The sequence below is a fragment of the Eumetopias jubatus genome, unplaced genomic scaffold, assembly GCF_037043125.1.
Source record: "Eumetopias jubatus isolate StellerSeaLion01/CBP00866 unplaced genomic scaffold, mEumJub1_p1.0 scaffold_12, whole genome shotgun sequence".
Lineage (NCBI taxonomy): Eukaryota > Metazoa > Chordata > Mammalia > Carnivora > Otariidae > Eumetopias > Eumetopias jubatus.
The window spans coordinates 88,749,925-88,766,687 of record NW_028274818.1 but is presented as its reverse complement, the minus strand read 5'-3'; the positions used below and the strand labels follow the sequence as shown (position 1 = coordinate 88,766,687).

The 16,763-nt window shown below is 42.1% G+C and overlaps 2 protein-coding genes across 2 annotated transcripts in view; both read left to right on the top strand.

Moving 5' to 3' along the window:
- The window catches only part of LOC114202171 (phospholipid-transporting ATPase ABCA3-like), a 177,285-nt gene extending 169,431 nt beyond the window's left edge, over positions 1 to 7,854 (top strand). The window contains exons 29-30 of the mRNA XM_088017035.1: positions 7,255 to 7,328; positions 7,732 to 7,854. Coding sequence (XP_087873161.1) covers positions 7,255 to 7,328; positions 7,732 to 7,854 — 197 coding nt within the window. The remainder of the gene's footprint in view (positions 1 to 7,254; positions 7,329 to 7,731) is intronic.
- A 2,894-nt stretch (positions 7,855 to 10,748) lies between these two features.
- The window catches only part of LOC114198794 (phospholipid-transporting ATPase ABCA3-like), a 137,876-nt gene continuing 131,861 nt past the window's right edge, over positions 10,749 to 16,763 (top strand). The window contains exon 1 of the mRNA XM_088017068.1: positions 10,749 to 10,786. The gene's annotated coding sequence lies outside the window, so the exon portion shown is untranslated. The remainder of the gene's footprint in view (positions 10,787 to 16,763) is intronic.

Genomic DNA, 16,763 nt, shown 5'->3' with positions numbered 1-16,763 from the left:
CGTCAGTAAGACTTCTGGTCAACAGTAGGCTATCAGTAGTTAAGTTTGGAGGGAGTTGAAAGTTATATAGTACTCCCTGTATTGCTCAAAGATCAATAGTATTCACCAACCTTTTGTATATTAACTAGTAGGGCAGTTGTAGATTAGGACTATCTGTATGATTTATATATCTAAAGTCATATGTTTGAACATAATTCTTAATTATTTGCACATATAATCTGTATAAGTCTGCTAGGGCTACTATAATAAAATACCACAGACTAGGGGGCTTAAACAACAGATATTTATTTTCTCACAGTTCCTTGGCTAGAAGTCCAATATCAAGGTTTCAGCAGGTCTGGTTTCCCCTGAGGCCTCTCTCTTTGGCTTACTGATGGCTGCCTTCTTGCTGTGTCCTCACACAGCCTTAATTCTGTGTGCACATCCCTGGTGTCTCTTCCTCTTCTTATAAGGACACCAGTTGTAGTGGATTGAGGCCCCATCCTTACAACCTCATTTAACATTAATTACCTCCTTAAAGGCCCTTTGTCCAAACACAATCACATTTGGGATTAGGACTTTAGCATATGAATTTGGGGGGAAACAATTCAGTCCATAATATCATTCATCAAAACTTTAAAGGTTTTTTTTCCTTGCACTAATAATGTAACTCTGGTCTCTTTCTGTCAGAGCCAGGATATGGAATTGAGATTCAAATAAGAATCAGTAAGCTTTTCTCTCCTTTCAAAAGTAGCATGCTTCTACATGCTAAATTCAATAAGCATCTCTCTGCCTATATGGTACAATACCAGAGAAAGCAACTATTTTTTTCTGTCCTTTACTTCTCTTTCCTAAATATAAAGTAGGGACATGTCAAGACTTAATAATTCTGATTTTTACCTTAGTTTCCACCCTGCTATGCTGAGCAAAATATCATAGAAGTCTATTTTGTATCAGGCAGGGGAGTCAGACTTCTAAACAATAGAAAATAGCATGATGGATTATGCAATAAGAATGGAGATCAGAAAGTAGAAAGAAATGGATTGTAGTGTACATGTGGAGAACATATGTGTGGGAAATAGACTTTCTTTAGTGCATAGTCCATTAGGAAGTTCAATATTCACTTATGCATTCATTTGGCAAATATTTCTGAGTACTTGTATCAGAGTTCTAATTGATGTGGTCCCTAAATCACCACAAAGAAAAGCTGTGACTAGAAAAATCTCACTTTGTGCTACCCTAGCAACTTGCTCTACTTGAAGAAGGGACACTAAACACTGACCCAAAAGCTATCCCCAAGGATGTGGACACAAGAACTTTAATGAGAATGTGGGTTTGAGACACTTTTTCACCTGTCAGGTGGTTGTTGCCCCATTCTTCCTCACATTATTTTGAGCAAATAGCTATTCAAATATGACAGAACTGAAAAGGAACTGACATGGAACTCGTATGTAAATATTAGCCTTTAAAAAGATTAAATAAATATTACAAGCAAAGATAGCTAGAATGTCCACTTCTATAATGGGCTTACCAAAGGAATGATAAATATTTAGAATAAATGGTTGCATGAAAAGAAAATACTAAATCACAATAGGAAGGCTAAGAAATTAGATGACTAGACAACAAAAAGATATAGAAAGACAACTGATAGCATTTTTTAAAGTAAACAATTCAGTGGTGTCTGGGTGGTTCAGTCGATTAAGTGTCTGCTTTCATATGGTCATGATCTCAGGGTCCTGGGATGGAGCCACACATCGGGCTCCCTGTTCAGTGGGGAGTCTGCTTCTCCCTCTCCCTCTGCCCCTCCCCCCGCTTTGCACCTCTCTCTCGCTCTTTTTCAAATAAATAAATAAATAAAATCTTTAAAAAAAATAAAGTAAGCCCTTCAAAAAATAATTAAGTACCAGGAACAAATAGACAGTATAGGAACTATAAGGGAAATGGAGATTGGATTGGAGAAAAAGAGGAAAACATTAAACAAAAAGATAAACAATCATTTGAGAGAAAGTAAGAAAGAAGGAAGGGAATGTTAATACAACACAATCATAAAAATAGTCTACAAAGAAAAAATGTCACAGAATGGAATAAATACTAAATACTATCAAGAAAATTTCCTAAAATAAAAGAAAACAAAACCTAACTGAAAAGGCAAATCAGACACCTCCCCAAAAAACTGACCTCAAATCATTAATGCCGATGAATATTCTAATATAACTATTGCACTTTAATAATAAAGCAAGGGTGAAACTTTGGCTTTGCAGACAAAAAGACATATCTAAAGGAAACAAAATCAGATTGAGCACATGCAGATCAACTAAGAAATGGTTGGAGAAGCTTCTGCATAAGAACTAATGGACATTGAATAAATGTAACTGTAGAACTAGGGCTAAATGCAGGGTATTTGTGTGATAAAATATCACATACTTGGTATATATTTTAGACATACATGTATAATACAATTATCAAAAACAGGGAGAGAAGGCAAAGAATATATGGAAAGTAAATATGATTATGGACTATATATTATGTATTAGCTGTTAATGATAGAACATTGCTTTAAATTGCATGTTGGTAGAGGGAACTAAGAGATTACTAGCACAGAGAATGCTGTTCATAAATGGAACCAAAAGAGTATCTCAAAAAGATGGGATTATGGACATTAGTATAAAGATATTAATATGAAGTTGTTCATTAGAACAAAAATACAAACCTTTGTATATTACAAATATAACAGGAAGTAGAAACAACCACCATACTGGGAGTGTTTGTGCATGCGTGTGTGTGTGTGTGTGTGTGTGTGTGTGTGTGTTCATTTATGTGTGTACATAGATCTATGCATTTCCATTTCCATGTAAATATAGAACAAGATAGGGGAACTGCTACAGAACATATTGGTACTATCAATCAATAAATAAATTAAAAGGCTTAGCTCCAACTAAATGAAAAAGTATTTTTTCAGATTGACTAACAAGCAAATTCCAACTCTCTGCTGTATATAAAAAAACATTACAAATGCAAACTGAATAAGAGAGATTAAAAACAAAAATATGGTCTTCATGATTTTATGCTAGCTCCAATATTCAACTTTTAGCAAAATATTAAAATTTTAGCAAAATCTTCTTACTATATGGCGGCCATCAATGCCTGCCTTATATAAGCAAATACTTTCTTCCTGTTTCTCCCTGCAGGTGCCTGTCTCTCCCCACATACCATGTTAGTTGTTTGTCCAGTGTTTGCCTAATCACAGAACTGATGAGTTAAAGAAAAGACATGAATTTGCAATGTATCCACCCTTTTCTTTTTTGAAGTGTGGGAGTGACCCTCTTTCCCACTTTCCACACCTCTGAGGTGAAACCAAAGTTGGTACAACAAATTATAAAAAGAGCAATGGCCCAAAAATTCCATTTTCAGGTATACCTTAGATACTTGCATCTACCTGTCCTATGAGATAAGTAAAATAATATTTGAATCAGTGATAGTCACAATATTCAGACACTAGAAGTACCCCATAATCTATCAGCATGGAAAATAAATTATGAAATAATCATATACCAGATTACTGTACAGAAAGGAAAAAAATGAGTGAATTATAACTATATGAAACAACACGAATGAAACATACTATTGAGTGATGTCATCAAGATGATAACATAGGTCATTCCTGACTTCAGTCCCAGTCACAAGAACAACAACTAGCAATTATCCATAGATGAGACACCATTGTGAAAACCCCAGAACATGAGAGTGAGGCTAAAGCAGCCTCCTGGACAACAGAGACTGAGAAGGATCACATTAGAAGGGTAAGAGGAGCAGCTACATACCAACTGCATCACCCTTTTCCCCAGGCTGGCACATTGAGAATGCCCTCCTAAGCCAATGGTTTCTCCAACGGGAAATAGAGAGCCAAAGGTGAACATCAGGTTCTCCAGTATTGCTGGACACTTTCTGGGAGACCCACTTGGGTCTCACCTTACGAGGATCACTGAGGAGCTTTACCACCGGGGATCACATAGGAACAGAGAAGGTGGGTAGTACTTAAAGCAACCAGCGGTCAGATCATGGCAGATCACATTCCTGCTTGTACTGGCATTGGAGCAGAGATCCCAGTCAGTGGCTCTGCCCATCTGCAGAGCTGAGCTGGTACTATGACTGGCCTGGGAGCCGGAGGGTACTTCTGCCTAATTTGGGTCCCTAGCCAACAAGGTGTGCCAGGTGTGGAGCCCATTCTACAGCTGCACTGCCCAGAGAAGCAAATGCAAAGTCCTGACCAACTGCTGAGTATAGCCTACAATCCTGCCCAACAAGGAAGTCTGGCCAGAGAAATCAGAAAGCCAAGGAGCCCATCCTACAGCTGCACTTTCATCACTGTCTTGTCAGAGATTCTAGCCAATAGCTCTGCCCAGCTGCACAGCAGAGCCGTTGACCCCATCTGACCAGTGAACTCAGTGGGCAGTCTGCCTTATTTGGGTTCCCTGCCAACAAGTTGTACCAGCCGTGGAGCTTGTTCTATAGCCCTACCTGGAGAGAGAAGCAAATTTGCAGCCACACTCAACTGCTGAGTATAGCCTATGACCCACCTGATCAGGAAGCCTGATCAATGAGTCCAGGAAGCTATGGAATTCATTGTACAGTCAGCTTGGACTGGGAACCAAACCAACAATCCTGTCCTCCTGTTAAGTATAGTCTCTGGCCCCACATAACCAGGAAGCATGCAGAGTGATCTTGGACAGCCTAGGCACCTAGCCTATGGTACTGCTCACCAGCAGATCCTAGACTGTGACCTTGCCCAGTCGCTGAACAAAGCCTATGGAGTCGCCCAGGCAAGAAGCCCAGGCAGTGGACCCCACATAATCATGGAGCATAGCCCATGGCCCCATCTGAACACAGAACCCAGACAGTGACCCTGCCCAACTGTGGAGCACAGTCTCTAGCTCCATGTAACTATGGGAGACAGCTGGAGGCCCCCCTAAGAAGTAGCCCAGCCTGTGACTTTACCCAACAGTGAAACACAGCCAGCAGCTTACTAGATTGTAAAGGCCAGCCAGCAGTCCTGCCCAGGTTTGGGACACAGTCATAGCCCCTGCATAATTTTAGAGCACAACCTAGGCCTTATCTGACTCTTAGCCTTGCCTGTGGCTCCACTAGGACACAGAGACCAGATGGTAGCACCATCCAGTTGGAGAGCACAGCCTGAGGCCTCCCCCAAACAAAAGCAATGGTGCTTAGTCCCTAGCCCTACCCAATTGTGGAGTCTAAACCCCTATTGGCACCACCCTGGTAAGGAACACAGCCTGTACCTCATCTGGCCAGAAGTGATTAAAGAATCCAGATAAGGGCACCACTAGACTGTGGAACACAGCCTGTAGCCCTGCTTGAATGCAGAGTTCAGTTGGTAGGATAATCAAACCATAGAACACATAGCAACCCCTCTTCCCCCCCACCTCAGAGCACAAGCATTGACCCACCCAAACCAAGACCCTGATAACAAGCATTGCCTACGCATGGAAGCTACCACATAAATAGTCCAGTACCTCTAGCTGATAGGTGAAGATCTGTCCCTGCTGAAGTGAACCTATAAAGTCTAGGAGACTCAAATGTGCAGGTACAAAGACAAGGAATCAAGGACCACAGACTCTGCCTCCACCTTTATTGTGAATGTGATCAATACAACAAGGGAAGAAGAAAAACAAGAAGGAATGTAAAGCTGTAATAATCAGGACAGTGGTCTAGGGAGTTTTGTGTGAATAGAACAAGCTGTGCTCATGATGGGCATGCAGATGGAGAGCATGGAGTGGGTGACCTCCTAAGATAAATGTTTCTCCTAAGTTGAGCATTTACTCCCTGGATGAGTGCATTGAGCTGCAACAAGAATCTGTTTTCAGCCCAGATATCTTAAAGGGGCCCAATTTTCCAGACACTCCTTCTTTGCTTTTCAACTAGTCTCATCCAGGGAGGCATGTGTTTATTAAATCTCTAGCCAGGCACTATGAATTCCCACAATCTTCAGGCACAATGTGAAAGTAGTGTGTACAAAGGGCTCAGTGAGTACCTATGCCTGTTTGCTCTTTGCTCCCAGGGCTATTGGGTGGGAGGGTACTTTTGGACCCTGATTCTGACACCAGACCTGTTAAAAGATAAACTGGTGCATATTACAATTTTCAAGAGTTTATTAACACATATATCAATTCTAATTGGGCAGCACCACACTAACAGTGATGAGGACTCCACAAACAGGAGCTAAGGGAGAGGCTTATATAGAAAAGACATGTGGGTAAGCAAGGGCATATTTGGTTTACTATAGCTTAAGCAGTTGTCTAATTTGCAAAAACCTAGCTGGCTATTTGTAGTTCTCTGTTCTTGAGTTTCATTTTCTCAGATTCAAGTGCATTTTACTCTGGTTTAGGTTTTGCTTTACTTATAGGCTACCAAGGTATTAGACCCGCTTCATTCTTTTTTTTTTTTTTAGATTTTATTTATTTATTTGAGAGAGAGAGAGAGAGACAGAGATAGTGAGAGAGAGCACAAGTGGGGAGGAGAGGGAGAAGCAGGCTCCCCACAGAGCAAGGAGCCCGATGTGGGACTCGATCCCAGGACTCTGGGATCATGACCTGAGCTGAAGGCAGATGCTTAACTGACTGAGCCACCCAGGCGCCCGGACCCACTTCATTCTCATGACTTCTTTGATTACTTTAACATATATTTTAAAACAATTTTAACCCCAATTAATTTAATTAGTAATAATTTTCAAATATGCAATGATAAGTAGAAACACATCTATCTGTTCTGAATTTGAAATGGATACCCCCCCTTCCCTCTCATTCCACCAGTGGATTCTTATTCACCTGTAAAAGAAATAAGAACACAGCCTGACTTTGGGGATTTATATTTGTGATTTCCTCTTTCACAGGGCATGTGAAGAATAGTAAGCCTTGCCGAGCTCTACTCCCCAGCAAACACACTGTACATGCATACACAACCAGAATGAAAATCCTGCCAGTTCATATTCTCAAAACTTGGTTTGTAGTAACAATAGCATTTTAGAAGTCTCAAGTTTTTTACATTGTGCATATAAGCTAACAATTTTTTTGTGACTAAAGCCTGCTGAAAGAATTAACCATGTCACATATACTAAAGAGGTAGGCTTTTAGATGATGTCCCTCTTTTATTTGCCACATTTATTCATCCCTTTATTGTGTATAATTAAGCTGATGTAGCAATATTTTGGAACTTTAAAATGAAATCTGTAAGATTATTCATCTATCTTTCCTTTCCTAGGTAGTGAATTAAAACATGAGAATCAAGGGATCCTTAACTACTATATTCCCAGCAAGGACAATGGCTGGGGAAAGGTAATTGTAGCAACCATGCTCTTCTAATGTTACATGTTAAGAAAGCACTAATGATGGGGAAGTGTTTGGGACTGTCCCGTGGAATGGGAGCCTAATGTTATAGAAGGAGCAGAGACTTTAGGTTACTTTTCAATAGTTCCTAGAGTTTAATTGCTTCAGAATTCCATCTCTAAATCTCATGTTTTTGTCCCCCTCAAGAAAATGGGGACAGAGAACTGCTTCCTCGTGGATTCTCAATGATCTATTCTGTCATTTTCTCATCTCCCCCATCTGTGCTTTTTGTCATCAAACAATAACTTGGTAGGAGTTGGAGGAAGTGGTAGAGAGGCTCATCTGGGTTGGGCGCCGGAAGTGATGGCTGCAATGGTAACTGCACTTTTTTTTATTGTTGTCATTGCTAAAGGTATTTGGTATTTTGGAGGAAGCTAAAGAGCAATTGAATTTAGAAGACTATTCCATCAGTCAGATAACACTGGAACAAGTCTTCCTGACCTTTGCTACCCCAGAGAACACAGAAGGGGACTGAAAAAAAAAAAAAAGGTGCAATGAGATTCACTTCTAACTACTGACACTATGTCTTCCTTAGTACTCTCTACTATACCTGGATACATAGAGGGGCATTTCTGTGTGTGTATATATCTTGATATATATATATATATATGTATGTATGTATTTATGTAATAAAGAGTCCCCCAAAGGAGACCACATGTCAGTTCTTTGTAGATTTACATGGATGGCTTGTGCAAATCTAAAATTCCTGTTTTCTATGCTAGAAACATGTAAGAGCAGCATTTATCAGGGTGGGGACAAAGACTTATTCCTGAGTATTGTGAATGAACAGAAACATCCAGAAATGATGGGGCTGTCAGATGGGACAGCCTGAAGACCAAAAGCTTTATGTTTTAGCAACTAAATTATATGTAAGAAGATCATAAAGCCTGGGGGGAAAAATCATCTTTCCCATGAATATGCATGTGCACACACCCACACCAATTTTATAACAAAAGAGTCAAATTAAAATCAATGTCAAAGTTTATGGGGATAAGTTGGACTATTTCCAAAATTCAAAACAAGATTCTACATTTGTCTACATTTATAAGAGAACTTTTGCTCCAAGAATATTTAGAGTCCAAGAAAGGAAGCAAAAACATTCTTTAAAAATAGTGTGTTTACTTTTCTACTCTTGCCCAATTCTCTGATTAAAACAAAGGAGAAAAAAGGTATAGAGGGAGACAGTTCTTCTGACTCTTGTTTGGGCCCATGGAGTCCCCCATAAAAAAACATGAGAAATCTAATCACCTCCCTAGATTCATGGGCAGATAAGCAGACAAGGAGGATGATCCTCCTGAAATTACAAGATGGAAAGAGTCACTGAAGCTGTTCTATTTTGGGGTGGTTTGGGGGTGATGGTTTTTATATCAATTGGATATTGTAATAAAATGATATCCAGAAACTATTGTTTTATTGTTTTTAGCTGTAATATAACTTTCTGTGCGTTCCAACCAATATTACCCATAGATCTCTGCCATGTGATTTCAGTAACTGCAAAATTTGTTTCCCAGGCTGGCCATCTCTAAAAAAGGAGAGAAATTTCATTTTATTAATTTAAATTTATTTTATTATTTTATTTAGTTGCATCTCATCACCACTTGGCTTTATTACTAATCCTAAAAAAATTCCTTTAGTCAGGTAGTCTTTTTCACTGGCCCTCCCTATTTCTCAACCCACCTCTTATCTTCTCACAAGAAACAACAACAAAGGGTACATTCCTCTACTAAGCACTTTACTGCATTGCATCATTTAATCCTACTACAAACCTCTAGGCTAGGTAGTGCTGCTATTATCCTCATTGCACTTGGAGGCTCAGAGGGGTAAAGGGATTTACCCAGGGTCACCCAGCAAGCAAGCAGGAACATCTGTCAATATCCCCATTAGGAGCCAGGAAACCACACAGCAATTTGAACAGGAAAAGTTAAAAGAATTATTAACTATAACAGGGGGTTAGCCATAAGAAAGTACAGAGAATGCTCAAGAATACACTATGGCTGAGAGAAATTACCCAAGGAAGAAACAAACTTGGAAGAGGACTCCTCCCCAAGGCTGGGATTCAGATCATCTTGGAGAAGGTGAAGTTGGTGGGAAGTTCCTTGGCCTTGGGTCAAGGCTGTTCGACACCTGCTGAGCAAGCAGGAAATGCCCTATAGGGTACAGGCTGCTGATGCTGGCCAACGAGGAACTGGCTGGATCTAGCAAGCAGGAAACTTTTCTGTGATTGTTGGCAGGCTGGTGCTAGGAAGGGGCACCTGCGAGAGTCACTGAGCATCCACGGTTAATGAGCGTGGGGGTGTAGGGTGAATGCCGCGAAATGTCCTCCACACCTGCTGCTGGCAGAAGAAAAATCAAGAGAAAACACCCGAATCTGGGCCAGCAGCCCTTGGTCCTGCAGGGTCCATCCAGCACACTCTCCTGACAAAGCTTAACCTGACAGTTCAAGAGCCCAGCTCCATTTAGCCCTGAGAGGCCCGAACCCGATACCTGGTCCAGTAGGGAAGAGATTTGCCCTCTGACAGAATCCAGAACCTGGGCTTCCAACCATTAAGCTACACTGGAGGTGCGTATTGGCTGGGGCGGGGGTCCGCCAAGAGAAGCGACCATCAGTGAATTGCAGCAGCATGAGAGAGGTCCGGGGGTGAGGCCCACTGAGTGGCTGGCGGGTCAGGGCAGCGCGTGCAGAGAACGCAGTGGGGGTCTCCACGCGCTGAGCGCCCACGGGCAGAGGCGGCGCATGCCACCGGGGCGAGGCGCGTGGACGGCGCGCCCTAGGCCGGGTCGCCGCGCGTCTGGGGCTTTGAGTGGCCCCCGGAGCAGGGTTGCGGGCCCCTGTGCCTGCGCCTCTGCAAGTTATCTGTTGACCCCCACAGACCGTGGAGGGCGGCGGCCACTGAATCTCCTCCCACTTCCTGCCACCAGCTACTGGCCCGCTGAGGGTGACCATGACACATGAGGGAGAGGGGAGCCAGCGACAGATGGAGGGTGGTCGGGTCGTCCAGTGGGGTGCAGAGGCAAAGAGCCTGGGAGCAAGCGAACGGGCCCGAGGTAGGGCCCTCAGGGTGGTGGGGCCCCGGGGCAGTACGCGAGGGAAGAGTTTAGTGAGGCCTCACGCTCTGGGGTGTCCCGGGGAGGGTCCAGTGCGCCCGGGGTTGGGGGGGGACCGCGGATAGTGACGCGGGGGGGATAGTGAGATGCGTGCTGGGAAGGTGGTGAAGCCTGAGCGCGCGAGGGCTGCGGGGAGCGAGGGGCGGGTGGGGCCTGGGCGCGTGTGCGCATGCGCGAGGAAGGGGCCCGCGGTGGCTGGGCGGTTGGGGAAGGCGTTGGCAGGAGGCACCGCGCCGCGGGTGACGCTTGTCCCTCACAGGTGGAGGTGGAGGTGTGGCCGTGGCGGTTACGAGGCCTGAGCGGTGAGTGTGGGACGTCCCCGCCCTGGTGTCTTCTCCCCAGATTCCCCCGGGGCGGCGGAGGGTGCTCCCTGGAGTGCCCCCGGGAGGCCGACCCGCCGGCCGCACTCTGAGCGCAGAGCCCGAAAGTGCGAACCCCACACAAGACCCCCAAGCCCCCAAATACACTGGAACCCACCACAGCCCTCTCTGCTCCCCCCAAAACGATACCCAAACCCCCTTGGAAGTGATACACATATAATATTACCTGTACCTCACTATCGACTGTCAGGGGCCGCCACACCCAGTGTTGACCCTCCCTCCTGTTTTGCGTGTCCCTCGCTGGACCTCACTCCCATCCTTTTTCTCTCCGGGTCCCCCTGCTCTGGGGAATGCATCCAGGGCTTCCCAGGGAGGAGAAAGTGCCCTCCCCCTCAAAAACACCAAAACAAACACAGGAAGTAAAAGACACTTCTCTGGACCCCGAAACACACACAGAAGCTAACGAGAACAGATTCAACAAAATTTTATTTGGGCTGTACCAAGTATTTGAAAGCCAGGGCTCTGGAGGCACGTGTTGTGGGTCTAGGCCTGCGGAGTCCAGAATTTATTTGCTGTGTGACTGTCCCAGTCAGCTGGGGCTGCCCTAACAGAATACTGTAGGCTGGGTGACTTAAAACAACCAATGTATTTCTCACAGTTCTGGAGGCTGGGAAGTCTTCCGTCAAAGCTCCATGCAGATTCAGTGTGTGGTGAGAGCCTGATTTCTGATTCACAGACAGGCATCTTCTCAACGTGTCCTTCACATGGTGGAGGGAGCAAGGGAGCTCTCTGGGGGCTGTGTCATAAGGGCACTAATCCCATTCATCAGGGCTCCATCCTCATGAGCTCGTCACATGCTGCGTGTCCCTCATGGTGATACCATCACACTGGGGTTAGGATTTCAACATACAAATCTGGGGAGAAGAGGAGGACACAGACATTCAGATTATCACAATGACCTAATGTAAATTGCTTGATTTCACTAAGCCTCAGTATCCTCCTGTAAAAGAAGCTGGATACTATTTGTACCCATCTCTGCGGGTGATTAGAATATTTCAACTGACAGAAGGTAGTAAACGTTCAAGAAATAGAGGAAGGGGTATGGAAGTTAAGTGTTGCAGGAAGCTCAAGTGTCTTTGTTCTCCTCTGCCAAAGCGGAAATTGCACTGAACTACGTTAAACAGGCAAGGAAGACTTTATGCACGGCTCTAGGAACTGGGAACACAGGCCAGAACTCAGTCTGAGCTCAGTTCTGCTCAGACAAGGGATGGGAGGGTGTTTGAGGGCTGAGTGAGACAGTGGGAATGTGCTGGAGGACTGTAGAGGGGAGGTTGACCAGGAGAACACATTGAGTAACTTCCTGAAGTTTTCTCTGTGGTTCTCTGTGATTAGGCCATGTGTGTTTGCTGTTGGTGCCTGTTAGAAGCTAGCTCCTACCCTCCCACAGAGACTGGGAATAGGGGTGCTATCTTCCTTGAGGATTACATTTCAAAGGATGGCTCCCAGGCCCTTCAGAAAGAGAGTTTGGGGTTGTAAAACAGAAAAGAGGCTTGTAAAAAGAGTTATATATGTTTTAAACAGAGAAGGGATGTTTAATTAAAGGTTTTCTAAAGCAGATGCCCAGAGAAAGGGGTGGTCAGGACCTAGAACCAGGGAGAGCCATATGTATAGTATTAGTCCAGCCCAGAGGAACATTCAAGCCATCTTGGTCCCCTCATTTTATGTAAAGTAGGCAGAAGATTTAAAAGGAAAGATAACCTCTGTTTAAGGAGAAGAAAGCTGCTGTGTTTCATTCAGAACAGCTCAGTGCTTTTCAGAAAAGGAAATAAATTGTAGTGAGTATAAGTCTCATTCTAAGAATTTAGGACTGTAAGCAATGTAATGGCTTAATTTTCAGTAACTCCATTTAATTGTTTTTTGAGAGCCCACACATCAATAGGTTGCCCTAAAGTTTTTTAGACACACCAGGTTCATGTCCCTTCAACTTCCTCCTCCTTTCCCTCCCACCTCAGTGTTGCATCCAAGTTTGGGATGGACAGGAGTGGCAGTGCATTTAGTATTTAGGGTGTTAAAAGTTCAGAAACAGTAGAGGTAAAACCAATGAATCACTGAAGCAGTAATTACTAAAAGTTTTGTGCGTACACCAAAAAGACAGTTCATGAACTATGAGCACTCAAAGCAAAACATGGAATGATTGGATTTATTGTCATAAAGCAGCTTATAGTGTGAGAAGGCAGTGACTGTTTATTCTTCATAGTAATTTGTTGTGGTATTAGATTATTTTAAATGATAGGGAATGGCTAGTGGATATCTCATAACAATTTTGGGAAACAGTTTTAAGTTTTGCTTATGATTTCCAGAGGCATAAGCAAGAAATGAGTGTGGTTGAGTTAGCCTAGCTAAATTAAGCTTTGTATGTTTAAACTGTTTTTGTCTGCTCAGGGAATTTCTAAGGCTGGCCTCTGATTGTTTTTCATTTTAACAAGGGACAGGATATTGAGGGTAAGTTGATTTCCTCACTAGGCTCTTTTGGTGTCGGACCTCTTCTGCCCTAAGATTCTTCCATATGTACCTGGGGAATAGTGAAGGAGGTGGGTTGACAGGACACTGGGAAACTGCTTTTCCTCTTTGTGCATAACTTCATATCTGTTGTTTTACCCTAGAAAGGATAAAGGGAAAGAACTGGCCTCTGTCTTTTTAGGCTTAGGTGTTGTTCTGTAGTCCTTGGAGCAAGAGAAAAAAGTTCTTGGACCATTAGGTATTTTATTGTCTTTGGTGCAATTGTAAATTGTTGAGAGTTTTTTGATTACTGATTCACTTTCATTGCTGGCAATTGGTTCAAATTGGTTCTGTTTTTTTCTTAATTCAGTTTGGGAGGTTATATGTTTTTAGGTATATCCCTTTCTTTTAGGTTGTCCAGTTTGTTGACATATAATTTTTCTTGATATTTTCTTATAATTCTTTGTATTTTTGTAGTGTTGGTTCTTTCTCTCTTAATTTTATTTATTTGGGCCCTTTTTCTTGTCTTATTGTTAAGTCTGGCTAGATGTTTATCAATTTTGTAGACAAATTAAACTAGATGGATACCTAGATACCTAGAAATAAACCTAATCAAAGAGGTGAAAGACCTGCACTCTGAAAACTGTGAGACACTAAATGAAAGAATTGAAGAGAACACAAAGAAATGAAAAGACATTCCCTGCTCATGGATTGGAAGAACAACTATTGTTAAAATGTCCATACTACCAAAAGCAATCTACAGATTTAATAAAATCCCTATCAAAATACCAACAGGATCTTTCACAACTAGACCAAAAAGCCCAAACAGCCAAAGCTGTTTTGAAAAAGAAAAAGCAAAGCTGGAGATACCACAATTCCAGACTTCAAATTATATTGCAAAGCTATCATGAAACAGTATGGTACTGGCACAAAAATAGACACATAGATCAATGAAACAGAATAGAGAGCCCAGAAAGAAACCCACCACTATATGGTGAATTAATCTTTGAAGAAGGAGGGAAGACTATCCAATGAGAAAAAGACAGTCTCTTCAACAAATGTTGTTGGAAAAACTGGTCAGCTACATGTAAAAGAATGAAACTGGAACATGGTCTTTCACCACACGCAAAAATAAATTCAAAATCGAATAAAGACCCAAATGTGAGACCTGAAGCCATAAATATCCTAGAAGAGAGCACAGACAGTAAGTTCTCTAACATTGGCTGCCAACAACACTTTTATAGGTGTCTCCTAAGGCATGGGAAATAAAAGCAAAAATAAACTATTGGGACTACATCAAAATATAAAGCTTCTGCACAGTGAAGGAAACAATAAAACTAAAAGGTAATTTATGGAATGGGAGAGCATATTTGCAAATATCAAAATCAGTAAAGGGTTAGTATCCAAAATATATAAAGAACTGATACAACTCGACACCCAAAAAAAATCTGATTGAAAAATGGGCAGAAGACATGAACAGACATTTCTCCAGAGAAGACATCTAGTTTGCCCACAGACATATGAAAAGATGCTCAACATCACTCATCATCAGGGAAATGCAAATCAAAACTACGATGAGATATCACCTCACACCTGTCGGAATGGCTAAAATCAACCACACAAGAAACAATAGGTATTGGTGAGGATGTGGAGAAAGGGGAATCCTCTTGCACTGTTAGTGGGAATGTAAACTGGTGCAGCCACACTGGAAACAGTATGGAGGTGACTCAGAAAGTCAAAAATAGAACTGTCCTTTGATCCATCAATTGTACTACTAAGTATTTACCCAAAGGGCACAAGAGTACTAATTCAAAGGGATACATGCACCCTGATGTTTACAACAGCATTATCTACAATAGCCAAACTATAGACAGAGCCAAAATGTTCATCAGCTGATGAATGGATGAAGAAGTGGTATGTGTACACACACACACACACACACACACACACACACACACACACACACACACACACACACTGGTATATTACTCAGCCATAAAAAAGAATGAAGTCTAGCCATTTGCAATGATATGGTTGGAGGTAGAGAGTATTATGCTAAGTAAAATAAGTCAGAGAAAGACAAATACCATATCTCTTTGAGAGAGAGAGAGAGAGAGAGTGTGGGTGGGGGGTGAAGAGCAGAGGGAAAGGGACAAGTAGACTCCATGCTGAGCCCAACACAGGGCTCAATTCTCAGGATCCTGAGATCATGACTCGAGCCCAAACCAAGAGTTGGATGCTCAACTGACTGAGCCACCCAGGCCCCCCCACTCATATGTGAAATTTAAGAAAAAACAAATAAGCAAAGGGGAAAAGAGAGGCAAACCAAGAAACAGACTCTTAACTATAGAGAACAAACTGAGGGTTACTGGAGGGGAGGTGGACGGGGGGATGGGTTAAATAGGTGATGGGGATTAAGGAGTGCAATTGTTGTGATGATCACTGGGTGTTGTATACAACTGTTGAATCACTATTGTACACCTGAAGCTAATATTACACTGTATCTTAACTAACTGGAATTTAAATTAAAACTTAAAAAAATAAAAATGGAATTATCATAATGATCCAGTAATTCCACTACTGGGTATTTATTCAAAGAAAATGAAAACATTAATTTGGAAAGATATATGCACCCATGTTTACTGCAGCATTATTTGCCATAGCCAACTTCTCAGATGTTATGTGTTGTCAGTCTTTTTAGTGTGTATGTTGAGGTATCTCATTTTGGTTTTATTTGTACTTCACTGATGACTTACGATGTTGAGAAGTTTTTCCTGTGCTTTTTTGTTAAAATTTTACTTTTTTAAAGAGCAGTTTTAGGTTCACAGTGAAATTGAGGAAAGGTGGAGCGATTTCCCATATACCCACAACCCGCATGCATGTGTAGCTTCCCTCACACCACTCCCTCACCAGGGTGTAATGTTTGTTAAAATTGATGAATTTTACACCTACACATCATTACATTAGGGTTCACTTTTGCTGTTATACATTCTATGGATTGTATATAATGACATGTATCCACTGGTATAGTGTCTATATAGAATAATTTCACTTCCCTAAAAATTCTTTGGGCTCCATCTATTCATTCCTGTTCCCTCCACCCCCAAGCCCTAGGAACCACTGATCTTTTTATCCTGTGTCTATAGTATTGCTTTTTCTTGAATGTCATATAGTTGGAATCATATAGTATGTAGCCTTTCCAGATTGGCTTCTTTCATTCAGCATTATGCATTTAAGGATTTTCCATGCCTTTTCATGGCTTGATACCTCATTTCTTTTTAGCACTGAATAATATTCTGTTGTCTGGGTGTACTACAGTATATTTATCCATTCATCTACTGAAAGATATCTTGGTTGCTTATAAGTTTTGTAAATTATGAGTAAAGCTGCTATAAGCATCTCTGTGAAAGTTTTTGTATGGACATACGTTTTTCAACTCCTTTGTGTAAATACCAAGGAC